Source organism: Acomys russatus, chromosome 5 (genome assembly GCF_903995435.1).
Source record: "Acomys russatus chromosome 5, mAcoRus1.1, whole genome shotgun sequence".
Taxonomy (NCBI): Eukaryota; Metazoa; Chordata; class Mammalia; order Rodentia; family Muridae; genus Acomys; species Acomys russatus.
Window position 1 is genome coordinate 619,375 of NC_067141.1, and position 19,267 is coordinate 638,641.

A 19,267-nucleotide genomic window follows, 5' to 3' on the forward strand; every position below is an offset into this window, starting at 1 on the left:
GTTTACAAGAAACCATGCTAGTACGCAGACAGCATTATTATCCTTACTTTTACAAACGGGAACCAAAGCAGTGAAGCCACAAGGTCAAGGTTGCACTGCTCAATGGTGGACTTCAACTCAAAGCCCAACCAACCCCAGAGGCTGAGTCCTAACCACTCTGCCTGATTGGCTTCTGAGAAAAGTTAGAAGTGTAGGATGGAGTTGCCCTCCTATACCTCTCACCACCTCATCTTATCTTCAATAATGGCAGCAAGAGTTTCAATGCCATAATATCCATTTTATCTTTGGCCATTGAAGATGTCCTTGTGGTCTTGGGAGGCCCACTGAGATCCGCCGAGAGTCTAGCATGTCTCCATGTAGTTAATGGCACAGTTCTGAGCTTATGCATGACTGCTTAGGCAATCATTGTGCATTTCCAGTCTCTTTCAATGCTCCCTAAATAACATAGCTTGGACCATGTAGTTCATAGGTGTTTTTATCTGGGAAACGATTTGTGAAGAACAAGTATTTTTCCTTTATCTAGTCCTTATTTCAAAACTCCAACTTGATGCAAGAAAGCCTTTAAGGAGCCTCAAGGGCCTTGAATAATTTTTTCTTTTTAAAGTCCACAGAAACAGAACTGTAGTAAAGACAAATGAGACTATCAGCTTATCAAAAGATTATGGATTTTGACATAACTGCTCATGAACATAAGGTGTTAGATGCCAATACAGGACACTAAGAATAACAGGTCAGGCCTCTAGGTGTGTCTTCTTTTTGTCCAACAAGATTCCCTTTGGGTGATTCAGGATTCTTGGGTATAAGAGTGTGAATTAGTGCCTCTAAGACATGGGGCATTTGGAAAGCAGCTTTCCCGATAGCTAGTGGGATTGCTATGAACCTACTTTCTCCCAAGTTTTTATTCCTAAAATATGAATTCAGCACATTGTAATCTTTTATATGCAAACACAAGCATGCACATGCACACGTACGGCATACATAGACTTACGGGGCAAATCTGCATAATCCATCAGGAACTCAAGCCGTTCACTTGCATCTCTAAGTTGCCTCCTTAGTTTGAACACAGTGACATCACTGGATTTCCTTAAGAATTCGATGAGGGCCACAAGCTCCGAGGTGTTGGCAGGGATCTCACTGACTTTGTCAGCGATGGAGCTGTACTGATTACAAATGCTACGGAGAAAGAAATGATCATGATTCCCGCCCCCCCCACCACCACCACCATCATGTGCACATCTGGGTTTGCATTAACATAGAAGCCTGAGGTTGATGTAGGAAATCATATTCCATTGCTTCTCTGCCTTCCCAGGCTGAAAATACAAGTAGCACACCCAGCTGGCTGAGGACCCAAACTCCAGTCTTCACATTTGTTTGGCAAGTGCTTAACCACTAAGCCACCTCCACAGCATGGTTCTTTCCTCAGAATTTTTATACCTGTTATTGGTGTCCCGGTTTACATCCACTTGATACTGAATCAGACGGTCTTTAAGGTTTTGAGCTCGCTCACAGAGATCATGATTTAGAGACAAGGCATCAAGACAGAACATGGCCAAAGGCACAGTGATGTGCATGGATGCAATTTCATTTCGCCTCTTTTTTATTCTATTGATACTCTATAGAAAGAAGCACAGTTATAGTTCAATAGTTGGGTGAGCTCTACCCATTGCCCCCAGCCTCCCTCTAGGTCAAGCCTGGTCCAGTACCAAGCTTATTGCTCATAACAATACATTGATCCCCCAATGAATTGGCTATAGCACATGTTACCAGGACACAGCACTCTAAGTGGAGTCTCCTACCATCACAAAGTCCTCAATCTCATGGTTTTCCTTTAGGAACTCAGTGATGCCTTGCTCTGCCATGTTATCCAGCAAGTCGCCATACTTTTTGTATACATCTAAGTATCTTCCGTTTTCAAGAACATACAACAAAGCACACAAACACAGGCCAATAAGTTAGATAGTCAAGGGGACCACTGACATAGATAACAGCATTTAAAACAAGAACTCAAACCAAGAAGGAGCAATGAAAACATAACTGGAGATTCAGGATTTTAGCTTCTGATACCAATTTTGTGACTTCCTTGCTGCACAAATTTAGAGAAAATATTTAACTGTGTGTTTTGTTTTAAGACCAGTGTTGTATTTTGGTTTTAAGGGGCTATAATAAACTACATTTTATAAACATTATGATAAACTTTGACTATAGTAAAATATGTAGAACAATTAATACTATGCTGAGTTAGAATAAATTTAAGAGCTCAAGCCAGGAAAGGAAGGGCTTTCTTCTCTCCCTACAGTCCTACAGTGGCAAACAGACCCATGGAACCTCCAACCAAAATGAGAAATATATTTTGTCAAAAATTATTGGCAAATTTGTGCCTTCCTTCTAACCCTAAAATTCTGTGCCTAGTTTTAAGATGAAAATTTGGAATCAAGTAATCTATGGCATATGAAAATAGGTTCCTCTGTTTTCAGGTCACATATAGGAATGGTTGGATAATTTTCTCCCAGTTGGAGGATACATCTAGGATGGATTGACTTAAAATAGGTTTGCATTAACATGGGCGGTACTGAGTAAGTGTACAGAGTGACTTGGTGGAACCCCAAGGTACACTTCCAAGAGACAGGCCAACCCACAGACACTCTGAGACTGAGGAGAAGCCACTGGTGTTTCTCTCAGTCTAGAAAGAAGCAAATGTATAAGACCCATGTCTTACACAGGGAAGCTCCCAAATAAAATGTACAGAAGGGGGGCTTCCATGAGACTCATTTTTATACAGATGAAATGATGTTCTCAAACAGAAGTGATTTTGCCCTGCAGGAGGGCTTTGGCCATATCCAGAAACACTTTCAGTCGTCACAGTGGGGTGGTTCCTTCTGGCATTTCCATGGGGACAGCTGGGGATTCTGTTATACATCCCACCATACACAGGGCAGTCCTGGCCCCACAACATAGAATTCTTTCCACTGAAGATGTGACAATACATTTGCATCCAATTCATATGGTAGCAAACTGTGAGTGATCAGTAGTTTAGGGTGTGACTTCCAACCTGAAGATGCGTTTAGGGGAAGCAGTCAGTGTTGAAAGGTGCCTTAAACTGATGTGAGATATTGCCTGAGACCACTTGTGGATTTCTCTCTGTGTGGTGGTGCACACCTGCAATCCCGTTACTTGGGAGGCTGAGGCAAGAAGGCCATGATTCTGGGGTCAGGTTGAGCTACATAGTGAGAACCTGACTCAAAAACAAACAAACAAAATACCTGAAATACATTTACAGATTTCACAACAGAAACATGAGTTTGTTGCCTCAGATCTTGGGAAATATTATATTTCTAAATTCCAGAAACATCGACCTATATCTGGCCCTGTGGCCTTCTGAGGACAGAGCAGGATCTGTGCCTGAATTTGAGTTCTGGCTTCCCTTTCCTACTACACTCTTCTGTTCATAAAGAGGATCAAGTCAGACGCAGGTGAGCACTGGCTATTGCTGTTACATGTGTGTCTCAGGTGTATGGGGACAAGGGTTCCTTGAAGATAGCCAAGAGCCAATGCTAAACACTTTATAGCCAACTCAATTATAAAACCAGGACAAAATGAACTTACTTGTGAGGTCCAACTTGATTTTTCTTAAACACCTCAAAAGTCTGATTCACAAAATCGGAAACAAGGTTCTCTTCAGGATCAACAGTTCCAAGGATCAGGCTATAGCCTTTCAGCTCTGGGAAGAGGATGGACTCCACCTGAGGAGCACATGTCAGTCACTCTGGGGCGTTGTCACACAGTTGCACAGATGCAAGAAAGCACAGGCATCAGACTCAGGCCCTTGCAGTGGCCTCACTTTCAGGGATGTGAACACTTGTGCTTTTACTTTGCCTCCTCTTGGCTTGTGCTAGAAACACCCTGCCATCCTCTCTACCTCCTCCTTGCCCCTTTCTCCCCTCCCCCCCCCCCCACTTCTGGGTTGTTCTTTCAACCTCTGCTTCTTTCAAGTGTCACGATCTAAAAGAACCCTGGGCCCCCAAGGAGTGTAGATTTCTGTGTTTAGTGTTCATGATTTGATCTTCTGCTTGGCATTCAGCATTCTTGCAATTAAATGACTATGTAATGAGCAGTTCTAGGTGAGTATATATACCATAAGGGAATGATCATGTGTAAATGTTTATGTGTGTTCATGTGTATGCTATTATGTACTCATGAGTGCATGTGTGTGTGTGTGTGTGTGTGTGTGTGTGTGTGTGTGTGTGTGTGTGTGTCCCCTTTCCCATTATATCCAACTCCATTGCATTTTTCCGAGTGTGGTGCATGCCTGTGTGTGTGGAGGCCAGTGGTTGAAATTATGAGCATTCCTCGTTATTCTCCATCTTCCTTTTTGAGACAAGGTCCCTCACTGAATCTAGAGCTTAGTGATTCTTCCAGTCCAGATGGCCAGCAAGTCCCAGTCCTGTCTCATCTATCCAGTACCAGGATTGTAGGCACCTGGCATCGCACCTGCCTGCACATGGCTGCCAGTGGTTGCATTTAGGTCCTGAGGCTTGTTTGAGAAACACCTTACTGAGAAAGCTACCTCCTCAACATTAAACTCACCTTCAAGTATGTGTGTGTGTGTGGTTTTGTGTGTGTGTGTGTATGTGGTTGTGTGTGTGTGTGGTTGTGTGTGTGTGTGTATGAGAGAGAGAGATAGAGAGAGAGAGAGAGAGAGAGAAAGAGAGAGAGAGAGAGAGAGAGAGAGAGAGAGAGAGAAAGAGAGAGAGAGAGATCGCATAGGTTTCTTCCCTAGACATGGGCCCTCTTGTCACACTGGCCACCCAAAGGCAATTGGAAAGATGTTAGGTCATGTGGACATCTTGCCTAGTAGACAAAGCTTATTTGTAATTCCACCCTGGAAAGAAAATGGAAGAGCTTGAGCCAGGAACTGAGGGGGCCTCTTCTCTCCCTACAACCGTACAGTGGCAAACAAACCCATGGAACCTCAAAACAAAACGAGAAATATATTTTGCAAAAATTATTGGCAATTTTGTGCCACTTCATCTGCAATGAATTTTTAACCCATGTTGGATACCTTGGGAATGATCTGTAACTTCTGAGGCAGAAAATTAGGAGGGACATAGGAGAGACCTAGAAAATCATTCTGAGAACAAGGAGGTGAATTGAGGATGGATCCCAAAGTGAAACTGCCTAACTGAATACCACATGGACTGTGATTGTGCAACTAGCCACTTGATTTTTCAGTAAGAAACACATATAAATGACTAATTAGACAAATACTATACCTTGGGGATCCCATCAGAATTCTTAATAATTTCCAAGAAGGAATTCTTTATTAATTCCCAGCAGTCATCAAAAGTTGGGTTGAAGACAATAATGGGTTCATCCACTTCAAGATTAATTGTGATTAGTTGAGGTATAAAGAACTCCATCTCCTGGTAAGGCTCCTTAAAATCGTTTCCATCCTTTAGAAGACACAAGATATATCAGGGTACCGTTCTCCATCCACAGTGCTCACTGAGCACCAAGACAGGATGTCAGCATGTCGGGATCTTATGTCTTCTCTAGTCCCCAAGGCCTTTCCACAGGACAGCTTAGTCAGCACCTCCTGTACTCTTAGTTTCCAAATCCTTCCTGTCCTTCAAAATGAACCCCATCTTTCAGAAGTCTCCGTGATTCCTTCACTTGTGAATTTCCATATTTCTACTTCTTTCAACTTATTTTATCTTTCTCTTAGAACTTGCACTCTTCGCTTCCCTTGTCTGCTCTAAACTTGAGGGCAGGATCTATGTTTTATGTCTGTTTCAAAAATATCTAAAACAGTCATTAATACCTAGTAGGTGTTTAATAAAAACACATCGACTAAATCCAAAAGAATGAAAAGAATGAATAGTTGTCTGTGCACTGTAAATAGCAACGTCCTTGAGCACATGGTGCATTTCAGTCAAAATGTCAACTTCCCCACCATGGAAAGATTGATGAGGAGATACCCATGAGCCTTTGTGAAACCAAGCACAACAAGATCCCTTCCATACACTACAGTGCTTGGTGCGGTCCTCATAGGGCAGCTGTAAAGACTTGTCTAAGTAGTTGCCTTGAGAGCTTTTTAGAGCATCTAAGGAAAGATTGGAAGTGTATTAAACACTTACAAATTTCTGATTTTTTTCCAAGTAAATATGTTATTTCTCTCTGTGAGAAATTTTGGAGATTTCATCCCACACATAGGATGGAGTAAACACTTTTATATTTTGTTTTGCTTTTTTCCCTGTCTGCCTCACAAAGTAGATGCACACCATGGTTGCTATGGGGTGGTCCTCTCAGAGTATCATTGCAGCCCAAATTAAGCAGCACTGGCTTTTATGTCTTGAGCAACTAACAGAGGTCTACTTCTCTGTGCCTCTACTTCCTGAGTTCCAGGATAAAAGGCACAAGCCACTGCTTTTACTTTATTCGGGAAAACACTTAGAATTTTATCTTTTTATAATCAGGGAATTTAAAAATGTTCACTATACTTTTAAAGGTGAAATACGTATACAGCAAGAGATTTCAAACATTCTCCCTTGATCCTTATGCTGCCTAAATCCAGGGAAGCATTATAATGCTTTGAAAACCAGGGCTTTGTGCATTACACTTTTATCTCTTCTTTACTGAAGCAGTTTTACAAAGCAGTTAACTAGACCCAACTAAGCCTTTCCTTCTTGGAGGTTCCCTCTCACAGACCAAAGAACAAACCATGACCAGCTACAAAATGTGCTCAACATCTCCTAATTGTTAAGACAAAGGTGGAGAGCAAATGGCTTCAACTCCATTTTTGCACTAGAGAAGAAAATAAGTAGCCTTTCCCTGCACTAAGAGACATGCATATTCCATCTTGTGTAATCATTCTTTAATTTTCTTAAGAAAATTTCCAGAGGAGATTTTTTTTTAAGTCAACTTAGTAGTGGGTAATGGAATGAGAAAAGTTTGGTGTGCATTTAAAAAAGATCAGGTAATAGTCAGTAATGTGTGCTCAATTCAGCCTGTCACCTTCTGGCCTGGCTCCCTGCTGAGGACATACATGAACTCTAACCATGCTGTCCTCCCTCAGGAGGCTGGGTATGGACTCCTCTACATACCTTGTGTATCATGAAGAAGGCAACGAGGTCCTGGAGGGACTTAGTGACCATCTCTCTGAGCTGGAGTGACATGAAGGAGGCAACAGAAGCAAAATATTCCTCGATGATTCGAGAGGAATCGTAGTCGCTCTTGGGAGCGAAGTGGACCCAGTGCTCCTTCAGTGATATGAAAAGCTGGGCACAGGTGGGGATCCACCTACAGAGACAGGAGAACAGCCAAGTAAGCGCCTTTCTGAGCTCTCTGAACCTAGGAGGTTTCTAGAGCATACGTGGGTGTGACTGCTTCCAGGGAGAATTAACTGAAGGGGAAGGATGTAGGCAACACAGCCCCACAGGCTGAACTAAGCAGCTCAGCTAACTGAGCAAGAGGAAGCCTCCAGCACACTCTCCCTCTCTGCTTCCTGGCCACTGTTTTGTGGGCTGTATGGCTCTCACAGACCCAACCCATCATGATGGACAGCAACCTCTGAGAGAGAGCAGGAGCTAAAGTCTTTTCTTTCCAAAGGTGATTTTCTCTGGTATTTGTTACAGCGAAAGACAGCCTAAATTGACTTGGTAATTTCTATGGCTCAGGATATAGTCCTGTATGCATTTGCTAAAGGAAAAGAAGTTGCTCAATGTCTGAAAAGTCCCTAACTTTAGACCTTGAGGCTATTTCATTTTGGGTCGTCTCAGTACAAGTCATTTCACTGCGTTTGTCTCATAGCACCAAGACTGAAGGGATCACAAGGAAGAAACAAATGAGAGTGGTGTCTCGACAAAGCATGGTTCTGAAAAGGCAGAGGGAATGTGGGAGTGAGGGGTAGAGAGGGCAGAGGGATATGGAGTTGCTAAAGGGTAGGTACGTGACAGGGACAGGACAAGAAGGTATCATAGGAAGTCAATAAGCCTCATGTCATTCCGGGAGGGGGGGGCGGGAATCAGCTCTCAGTCTGGGGAGGTTTCAATGTCCACAACACTGGATGGTAGACCAGTTCTGCGGGAGATACTGACTTGTTGAGAAGAATCTGACGCGCTTCCAGGCAGTGCTTCTTTATCACCTCCTGGTACTCATTAGGCAGCAGGGGCAGCTTTCCAGCCAGTAAGTCCGCTGTTCGAACAAATCTGAGGTCTTTAAATCTGCCAAAAGGGAGAAAGCAACGCCATGGTGAAAGCCTAATCCATCCTGTGGGGCAAGTTCAAAGGACGCTTGTTCTCACATTTTGAATTTTTAAGCTAGAATAGCACCTCTTGAAACTAGGGATGCTGGGCAGTTTCAAGGAGTTTAGAGGATGGCTGGGGTGGGTAGAGAACAGCAGAAATTAATGAAAAGCCCCCCCATCCCTCCATTATTTTTGCCCTCCAAAATAAAACATTGGCATTGGTTAACCAAGAGCACAGCTGTCCAGTGTCACTGCATGGGACAATGACAGAGGGTACCATTCACAGTTTGTTCTGTGTGAATGGTGTGCCCTGGGGTTGAGGAACATGTGGGAAGAAACAGAACCTCCATGTTTATAGATCACTTCTGATTCTTCTCTGGTACAGCCTCGGAGGCAGTTAAACCTAAAGCTTCATTCACAGTGGCTTTGATGAAATGCTCTGGAACTCTCTTTTTCCTCTCTTCCCTCTTCTCCTCTCCTTCTCCCCCTCTCTATATATCCTTCATACACACAGTGTGTGTGTGTGTGTGTGTGTGTGTGTGTGTGTGTGTGTGTGTGTGTGTGTGTGTGTAAACCAAAGGTCAATCTTGGCTGTCTTTCCATGGATAGTATCTTGCTTTTTTAAAGACAGGGTCTTTTATTGGCCTGGAACTTACCAAATAGGCTAGATTGGCTGCCAGCAAGCATCAGGGGGCTTCCTGTCTCTACCTCCCTATTCCTAGCATTACAAGCATGTGCCTTCATCCTGGCTTTTTACATAGGAGCTGGGTGTGTACTTTGCTGACTAAGCCATCTTTCCAGCCTGGCTGCCTAGGATTTCTGATGAGTTAGGTTGTACTTTGCTTTCGACCCATACTGCTCACCCCATGGGCAGGTTCACCATGCGCCCCTTCCATGTCTGTACTTCCACCATGCAGATACTCTGAATATTTGCTGAATGAATGGATGACTCCTCATCCTTACTACATTGCTCCTTTCTCCCCTCCCATTTCACTGGATCCATGGATGCTCTGTCACTTGTCACACCCCACAAGGTCCATTATTTCTCTTTCCAGCATCCATCATTCCATAAATTGATCTTTTAAGTCGTGATTGTCTGTTACTATTCAACCCACATCTTTCCCCATCACACCCCAGTACTTGCCTCTCAAGGTCATCATCTTGTCTTAATGATTCATCAGACACTTCCTTCTAAAATGTCACTGCCTATGGTCCCTTAGGTTGAGGTAGTGCATTTAGCCTTCACTGTGTGCAAAGGAATGCAAAGCACTTCTAGGGAAGGGTGGAACCCAAGGACCTCACTCTCCATACAGAGACCCAACACTGGCAGGGCTTGAGTCTCCACACCGCTCATCTTTAATTGATCCCATCAAACTGCTCTCATTGGTGGGACTGGATTCTCTACATTTCCCTCAGACCAATCTCATACAGTCCCCAAATCCACAAACTTTACCAATCATGACGACATCTTAGGCTAGTTTTCTCCTCTTAGAAGTTCTAAAGTTGAATTACCACTGTGTAATTTCCTTAACACATTTTTTCCCTTGTTGACTTTGTGCTCCTGATGTTTCTAATGAGCTGAAATGACTCATTAGCCTGACCTTTCAGTGACCTTTCCCATCGGATGTGTACCCTTTCTTGAGGAGCCCCTTATAAAAAAATCACATTCTCTCCCCTCCCCCAGAATAACTAAGAGAATGGATAAACAAAATATAGTATAGCCGAAGTACAGATTATTATTCTGTTATAAAAAGAAATGCTGTTATTGACATTTGCCTCTCTCTGAGTAGATGTTGAGAACAGTGCATTTAATTTAGAAACCAGACACAAAAGACCATACATTATATGATTCAGTGTCTATCACACACCCAGAATCTGCAGATCTACCAAGACAAAGACGATTAGTGGTTGCAGGGGCAGGGGGTGACAGAAGGGGTGGATTGGGTGTGAATGACAAAAATATCCTTTAATTAGGTAGTGGTAAGGGTGGCACAAGCTTGTGAAGAACCTAAAAACTACTACCGGTGCACTTTAAAGGAGTAAGTGTGATTTGAATGAGAACGTCCTCTGAAGGTTCATGTAGTTGAACCCTTGCTCTCTACTTGCTGGCAGTGTTTGGGGATGACACGGAATACTGAGGCGGCGCGGCACTGTTGGAGGAAATATGTCACTGTGCTGGATAGTTTTATGTCAACTTAGCATAAGGTAAAGTCGTCTGAGAGGAGGGAGCCTCAATTAAGATGATCTTCCATAAGATCCAGCTGTAGGGCATTTTCTTAATTAGTTATTGCTACGGGAAGGCCCAGGCCATTGTGGGTGGTGCCATCTCTGGGATAGTGGTCCAGGTTCTACAAGAAAGCAGGCTGACACAACCATGGGGAACAAGCCAGTAAGCAGCACCCTCCATGGCCTCTGTCTAAGCTCCTGTCTCCAGGATCCTGTCCCATTTGAGTTCCTGTGCTGACTTCCTTCCAGGATGAACAGTGATGTGGAGGTGTAAGCGGAATAAACCCTTTTTTCCCCATGTTGCTTTGGTTCACAGGGTTTCATCTCAGCAATAGAAACCCTAAGTAAGACAGTCACTGGGGACAGGCGTTGGCGGTTTCTAGCCTTACCCGACTCACTCTTCCCTCTGTTCCCTGTGTGTGGGTGAAATGTGATCCTGATCCGGCTGCCATGCTTTCCTTGATTGCTGCCTGGTCTTCACTGCCATGATAAACCCCATCACCCTGGAACCACAAGCCCAGATACATTCTTTCTTCCTTGAGTTGCTTTTAGTCTCGGTATCTATCACAGCAGCAGAACCGTACCTAATACAGTGAGTTTTCCATTTGGTCTTTCATATCTGTGGGTACTGCATGCATTGATTCAACCAACAGTGTGTGAGAAATATTCTGGGGGAAAAACTGCTTTTGTACTGAACAGGTACAGACTTTATTCTTGAAATTATTTCTTAAACAGTCCCTGGTAACAATTGCTTACATCGTACTTCCATTGTGCTAGACGGTATGATTGCTATGATTGATTTTTAGTACCTGGGAAAGTATTTGACTTTATGAAAATATCAGAGTGTTTTTATATAAGGGGCTTGAGAATTAATGGACCATAATATCCAGAGCCCTAGAAACAATCTCTGTATACAAGAGTCAACTGTGTATCTCAAGTTTTGAAATTTGAAAGGAAAAAAAAGGGTCTCTCTCCATCTCATCTGGATTCCTAAAATTCTTGGAGTGAATATAATTATTGATAAATCCAGCTGGCAGATCATAGCTTGCCAACTGAACTCCACTAAGGAAAAACAAGAAAAAAGGGGGAAAAAAAAAAAAAAGGAAAGGAGAGGCAGATAAGCAAGCAAAAGAACTGTTCTTTGGGGTGACAAGTGCTACAATGAGGTAATGAATCAACTCCTCTTGGGTACTTCAGTTTTATCAGGTGCTAAGTACTTGCATATGCTGAGTTACCTCCTCCTCTTAATATCCCTATGAAGTAGGAATTCTTATTTCAAACTTTGAGACCAAGGAAGCAAGGGCCAAAGATGGGAGGTAGCACACCCATCTGCCTACAAAGCAGAGCTAAGATTTGAACTGAATGGTTCAAAGTGTATGCTCTTACCCACCATGCTCCAGGGCGTACAGGCAGGGAGAATGTATGTTGGGAATGCAAAGGGATTCTTATACCTGCAGATGGGCTCTCACATTTTCTGTCTAGGGTCTTGGTTGGACCAACTCTGCTACAGAGCAAGAGCGGCTCTCGCTGTGCCATACTGAAGCGGTTCACTTACATGCTGAACAATAAAGAAAGGAAAGCAAAGGGCCAGGGGCCATGCCTTACTCTGAAAACCACAGTTCTTTGAGGTTGTACATCATGGGGTTCACCGTGTGCAAATGTTCCTCATTCCACTTCTTGGCGCTCAGGTAGGCGTTGTGCCAGGGCACAGGGGCCCGGATCACTCTGTGAGGAAACAGGCGAGGGATGCTCTCGATGAACAGCCTTCCCTTCTCCATTGGGTCCATGAGGATGTAATCCACTAGAATGAAGAAAGAGAATATCCTATCAGGCACCATCTTTAAACACCTTGTGCTCCTAGCTTTGAACACTCAAAATGGAAATGAGTCTCTGCCCATTTATAGCCGGAAACGCCTCCTCATTGGCCAGGTCTGGGGCACTCCATTAGGTGTCACTAAATTGGGGAAGTATATTCTGTTGGCATATGTTTTTTTCTTTCTGAAGAGACTTCACTGGAAGGAGTGTGACCTCACAGTGTAGAGTAATAGATTCTGAGGATGAGTCCTACTTTTCTTGTGACAGTGCATTAGTGTTTGCTGGTACTCCATTAGTGACTAATTGACTTCTCTAGCTAAGATAATTTACACACAAATATAAATCAATACAGTAAGCAGTACCAGATACTTATAAATGGAAATTCAGACATTAGATGCATTTTGATAGGGAAGAAAGATTGATGAAATCTTTGCTGGGTCACAATTACGTTGCACCGTGAATAATGAATATAAGTTTATTAAAGGAAGAGTGCTGGCGTTAGGGGGATGTTATGTAGAGAGGTAACATGTCAGTCTGCTCAAGGAGCTGGGAGCTATGCTTTGGCAGGAACATCAGGTACAAGTGGTGATGCTGATGGTTGATGGCTGGAGAAGCAAGTTGGAGTTAGAAGCAAAAGGCCTTATATGCTTATTCCTAGAAATGTGTTCTGTGGAACAACAGACAACCATTGCACTGACTTGTTAGACAGTTAAGGAAACAGAAATAGCTAGACATTTTGCTAAGGGTGTAATAATGATGCATAAAAAATAACAGCCCACCCTCCCCCTTCTCTCGCATATCCCCTGTCATTAAATGTTCCCCAATGTGACCTGTTATATGTACAAGGTACCAGGCTCAGGATGGAGAGGAGCAAGAAGAAGTGATACGCACATCAATATCCAAAAGTTAATGGTCTAAAAAGAAGCCCAAAGCTTCAGATATGAAAGGATAACAGCAGAGAAGCAAGGGCAGAGCAGGACGTGTAAAGCAGGATGAGCTGAAAGCAGAGGTGCCAGGAAGGCAGAGATGAAGGGACAGTGGAGGGGAATCGACAAAAACAGGAGAAGGGGCAGCTCTTTAGCTACATTTTGAAGTTTGGGTACCTACAGTGTAATGTCTGTGTCTATCATATCCAAGTCCCATGAAGCTTGTCAGTCATGAATCTTGGGCTTTACCCCATATGTACAGTGACTAAATCAGAGCCTGCTTTTTCACAAGACCTCCAAGCCACAAGCATGCCTATTTGAAGACGGTTAGTTCAAAGGTAAACAATAGAGATGGTGCCTAGGATGGGGAGACATTCGCATTAAAAAGATCACATGATATTTTGGGGTGAGTTCAGTAGAATCAGGGTGGGTATTGATAAATTGGCCATGTGATGGTTGATTTTGATTGTCAGCTTGATTGGACTGAATGATTCCTGGAAGATTAGTATGGTACGCTCCTGGGCGTGTCTGTGAGGATGTTTCCAGAGGTGACTGGCATGTGAGCCAGTAGCTGAGAAAGGAAGACCTGCCTTGGATGCAGATAGAGACCATTTAATAGGATGGAAGCCTCGATAGAACAAAGTCCAAAGGAAGAAGCCCGTTAGCACACACATGCTTTCTCCTCTCTCTGCTCTCTGCATGGGATGAGGTGAGCAGCTCTGTGGCACCACATGCCCCTGCCGTGTGATAGTCTGCTCTATCACAGAATATAGCAATAGGGGCCACTGATCGTGTCCCCAACCTCTGAAACCATGAGACAAAGTGAACCATTCCTGCTTTGAACGGATTTTTCTGGCTCATCACGGCAACAACAAAGCGGACTGACACACCGACGAAATAAATTGCCCTCCATATAGGAGCCCCTGGCCTGCTTAAGCCCCACCTTACCGATGCTTTTCATGAGGCTAAAGTAATAGTCACTTTCCTTCTCAGACCTAAGCTTGACTTGAAGGGGTTCAAGGGCTGGAGTTGTCAGCAGGACCTTGGGAATCAGCTTGTAAATTCGCATCATCACCTCCTCGTCCTCGGGGGCAATCATGTCTTTGCGGATGCCGTTGGTCAAATAGTAGTAATATCTCTTCCATAAACAAAGAAAAAAAATGGGAAAATGGTTGTGACTGAGCAGCTGTGCCCACTTGCTCCACCCACTAGCCAAGCAGCCATGGGTCCCATTCACACAGCAGCTATGCATGCCTTTTACACTTGAGGCCGGTCACTTCACACGCATTGCAAGGGACCAGGTCATGCATGGGCAGGGTCTTCTCACTGAAGAAGAGGAGAACTGATCAGCTCTGAGTATTTTAATTTTCCTTAGAGAATATGGAGCTCTACCTCAGGAGAAATTGCCCCCATTTTCAAAACACATCCGTATCTGTTCTGCTTAAGTTGGAGCCATCACCAGAAAAAATACAGAACACAGTTGGCTTGCTCACACAAAAGATCATCTTCATTGTTTATCTGAAATTCAGATTTAGCTGAGTGCTCTGTCTTGTCCTGCAAAAATCTGGCCACCCATCATGGGCTGCTACTTCGCAAACTATATGCTAGGGACTCAAACGTACCAGTTTCTAGCCAGTCGCGGTGGCACACACCTGTAATCCCAGCCTTCGGGGAGGCAGAGGCAGGAGAATCTCTGTGAGTTCTAGGCTGGCCTGGTCTACAGAGTGAGTCCAGGACAGCCAAGGCTACACAGAGAAACCCTGTCTCAAAAAAAAAAAAAAAAAAAAAAAAAAAAAAGAAAAAAAAAGAAAAGAAAAGAAAAGGACAACAAAATAACAAAGAGCATCAGTTTCTATGATCTGCACCTCCACATGCCTCTCCCCATCAAATAGAGAAAACAAACATACACACATCCAAATCCTCATTTAGTGGTCTGTGGTGGAGTTTGGGGTTCACTATACTTTTAACACTTCCCAGGTGACTCTGCCATTCACTGCTTAGAATCACTCAGATGCCAAGATACTATTTATCAAGCTGAGGGCGAGGAGGGAGGGGCAAAATAGGAAAGTACCTCCAGGTCTAACTCAGTTGGTTTTTTCTCTTTACTTTCTATTTCCATCTCCTGTTGCAGCATCACATCCATCTGCTGCTCTGGACTCATGGGTCTGCTTCCTGGGTGGGCCAGCCATGAGTCCTCGTCATCCTTCATGGGCAAGGAGGAGGAGTGTTTGCAGGCCAACGGCATCCTAGAAAGTTGATACAGCTTAGCTCTTAGGGCTCCCACGGAGGCTCTGTATTTTGTCAGCTCTACGTTTTCGATCTGAGGATTGCAAGGGAAGCTCTTCTCCTTTTGTGCCACCTAGTGACACCTAACATACACACTTCAGATGGCCGAGATGTGTAACAACGCACATGCCGTAAATACCGGCTTTACTCAGTCCATTAACTTAGTTTTATAGAGGACCTTGAAAGATTGGTGGGGGAAATAAACTACTAGGGATGTGCCAATGCTTGAAGCCAAGAAGACGGAGACTATGCCTTGAATGAGACCAGACAGCATCTTGCTTTAGTCCAATCTCCTCTATTCTATGACACCTACAGTGACACCTTACCCGGTGGCATCCTCCTTGACTTTGAAGGAGAACTTCATTTTCTTCTTGGAGGGCTCTGACGAGGCTTTAGGTCCTGTGAGAGTAAAGAAAGGGTGGGCAGCTGTGAGCCATTCTCTATCTGCAGGCATGTGACCGTTGGGGATGGTCTTGGAGAACAAGGGGAGGGGACATGGTAGAGTATGGTGAGGTAGAAATGTGGGCTCCGGTTATCTGTGTAGCTCTAAAGAAGTCACTTAATTACTCCTGGTATCAGCTTCCCAGTTCTAAAACAGGGATGTGAGTGTGGCTTTCTTTCACCCAAACATTTAACAACCACTAACAATTTTCTCCTCGATTCACAGCCCAACACTGTATGTTCTATTTTCTAAGCATCAGTCATATTATTATTTAATATTTGTCATAAAGTAGACTCAGGCTTTTATACTCAGTGGATTTTTTAAAAGGAAATTTATATGACATTCACAAATTTAAAAAACAGTATAATCTATAATGAGTATATTTTAGCTGCAAATTCATTTGCAACAAATAGAAGATAACTACAGATAAATTCAGTATTTGGTAAAAAAACAATTTTAGTAAATTTTAGCTAGAGGCCATGGCTTGCTAAAGGCATTAGCCTGAGGAAATTAAATATAGCATAGCAATGTTAAGGACATGCTCATACTAAAATGACACTGTTAGAGAATTGGGAATTAGATTCCCTTACAAAAAAGAGCTCTCCAAGAGGTCCTAAGATTTCTTCCAACATAAAAATCTGCTGTGAGAACATAGCCACCTCTGTATAGAGCTGGAAACAGTGATCCTGAGTGAGGTAGCCCAGACACAAGCAGATAAACATTGCATTCTTTCTTTTATATGTGTATATTAGCTCTGAAGTTCCAATACTTGTGTTTATATCCAAATAACCACAGAGGTTAGGTAGCTAGTAGGACACAGAAGGAGCAGGGCATCTTTCAAGAAAGAAGAAGAAGACAGTGCTATAAAGAGATGAATAGGAAGCTAGAATAGAAGGAGTAAATCAGGAATGGGATGGGAAGGCATGGTAAAGGAGGGAATGTGGGTGGGGACAACACTAATGGACCTTTGAAAGGCTACATGGAAACTGACTACTGTAGGAGCTTCCTAAATTAGCTATGAAATACGTTTAAAAGGAGTCACCTTATAATGAGGAGACAACGCTCCAACTAGACCTCCTCAGTCACAAATAAAACTTACGATGCTAGGAATGGATTGTACCTTGTTGGGTTTTCAACCAAAGGAGTCCTATAGACCACTCCTCCAGATAGTGCAGGCTATTGCCAAAGCTACCAGTTATTCTCCACAACCCAAAGGTAAAGCCTCATTGCTGAGGACGCCACTTACTTATGTCACCAAATATGGAGAAATGAAGCTGTTGACCAATGAGAAGATTAGCCCCTACTGACTCGTGTTCATGGTGCTGCATGCCACTGAAGGAGAAAATAATGTCATCTAGCTATAAACTTTGTGGCATTCAACAGAAACCCGCCAGCAAGACATGCTGGTGTAATGATGGCACAAATGTTACAGGAATAACCAACCACTTTTTTGTCTGTTTTGTTTTGGTTTTGTTTGTTTGTTTGTTTGTTTTGCTTTTTGAGACAGGGTTTCTCTGTGTAGCTTTGGTGGACCTGGACTCACTTTGTAGACAAGGCTGGCCTCGAATTCCCACTGATTGATCAGCCCGCCTCTGCCTCTGCCTCCCTGAGTGCTTGGATTAAAGGCATGCACCAGTACACATAGCTTAACCAACCACCTCTTAAAAATGGACTTAAGGTCCACTCCGTGAGATGGAACCCTTACCTGACACTGCTACTGTGGCCAAGAACCCAAGACTAGCTAGGTCATGGGCCTTAGGGGGAAACCTACTATTATTGTGCTAAAGGAACATAGCAATAAAAAGACTTCTAATGACATACTGCTATGCCCATAGATGAGGGCCTTTCTCAACCCTCATCAGATAAGCTTCTTCTTGCACTAGGTGGCAATTAATACAGAGACTCACATCTGGACAATGTAAGAAGAGTGAGAAACTTTAGAACACTCGGTCCTAAATGGGTTGTTTTAATCAGACCCCTATCCTCAGGGATCAGGGATCTAGGTTAAAGAGGAGCCTGAAAGATTATAAGAGCCAGAAGTGATGGATGACACACCAAGAAATAGCATCTTCCAGACACAAGACTGATGTACATATAAACTCATGGGGTCTGTGACAGCACACACAAGACCTATATATAGGTTTAAGCCAGAAAAATCCCAGCACTAAGAAGGGGAAGTGGAACCAGGGTCCCACTCTATCAAGAATCCATTTGCAATCGATAGTTGCTAGGAAAGGGAAAACTGGTTTTCTACAATGGAGTGTTACTGGGTATATAAACCACACTCCAAACTCTATGCCCAGGAGTAGCTAGCCAACACAAAACAGACTCCATGATTTTTATTTTTTTTTATTTTTGCTGTTGTTGTTGTATGTGCACACTGTGTGTGCTTTTTGTTTTATTGTTTCTGTTTTATTTTTTTCTTTGTTTTTGTTTTTTTGATAGAAAGAGAACAAAGAGTTGGATGGGTAGGAAGGTAGAAAGGATCTGGAAGGTGTTGGAGGATGGCACATGATCGAAATGTATTTTAAAAGTTTAATAAAAGGACAGGAGGGATGACACAGAGGTTAAGAGCACTGACTGCTCTTCCAGAGTTCAATTCCCAGCAACCACATGGTGGCTCACAACCATCTGATAATGTGATAATATGCCCTCTTCTGGCCTGAGGGTGTACATGCAGGCAGAGCATTGTATACATAATATTAAAAAAAAAAAAAAAAAAAAAAGAATACAGCGATTTTTAAAACCAGAACGAACCCTCTTCAAATACTAATTTGTTGGTTGTTTTTTTTTCTTTTTCTTTTTTTCCTTTCTTTCTTTCTTTTCTTTTCTTTTCTTTCTTTTTTTTTTTTTAACTTAGATTTTCCAATTTCCAGACTGTGTTGTTTGTAAGTTACCCAGACTGCGTATTTTGTTATGGAAACTCAAACAGACATAAACATGAATCATGGTATTAGCAATTAGAACATCAAGCTCAAGTTTCAGGGTGTGACCTCATACACTGGGCATTTAATGTTTGCTCTGTATCCTTGCAGCATGAATGTGCAAAGATAACATCTTAGAGATACACATGTGCATTCCATCAACAGGCAATGCTGATGAGGACTACTTCAAGCATCCCTGCAGATGATATTCACAGGGCTAGGACCATAAAAGTGGAATAAGAAATTAGGAAAAATCACGATAGAACCTATTAGAAATCTGAAAATAGAAAGACGTTGCTATCCCTGCTGGTTGGTATTAGCAGTCAACTTGACATGACAGAGAATCACCTGGGAGGACTTATCTAATATCAGGCTGGCCTGTGGACTTGTCTGTGGGGGATGGTCT

The 19,267-nt window shown here is 43.0% G+C and overlaps 1 protein-coding gene across 1 annotated transcript in view; it reads right to left on the reverse strand.

Moving 5' to 3' along the window:
- The window catches only part of Dnah3 (dynein axonemal heavy chain 3), a 170,208-nt gene that overhangs the window by 143,398 nt on the left and 7,543 nt on the right, over positions 1–19,267 (reverse strand). The window contains 11 exon segments of the mRNA XM_051145144.1: positions 989–1,173; positions 1,435–1,613; positions 1,797–1,902; positions 3,604–3,740; positions 5,271–5,450; positions 7,101–7,296; positions 8,094–8,219; positions 12,074–12,269; positions 14,158–14,347; positions 15,281–15,455; positions 15,822–15,894. Of these exon segments, the coding sequence (XP_051001101.1) occupies positions 989–1,173; positions 1,435–1,613; positions 1,797–1,902; positions 3,604–3,740; positions 5,271–5,450; positions 7,101–7,296; positions 8,094–8,219; positions 12,074–12,269; positions 14,158–14,347; positions 15,281–15,455; positions 15,822–15,894 (1,743 nt within the window).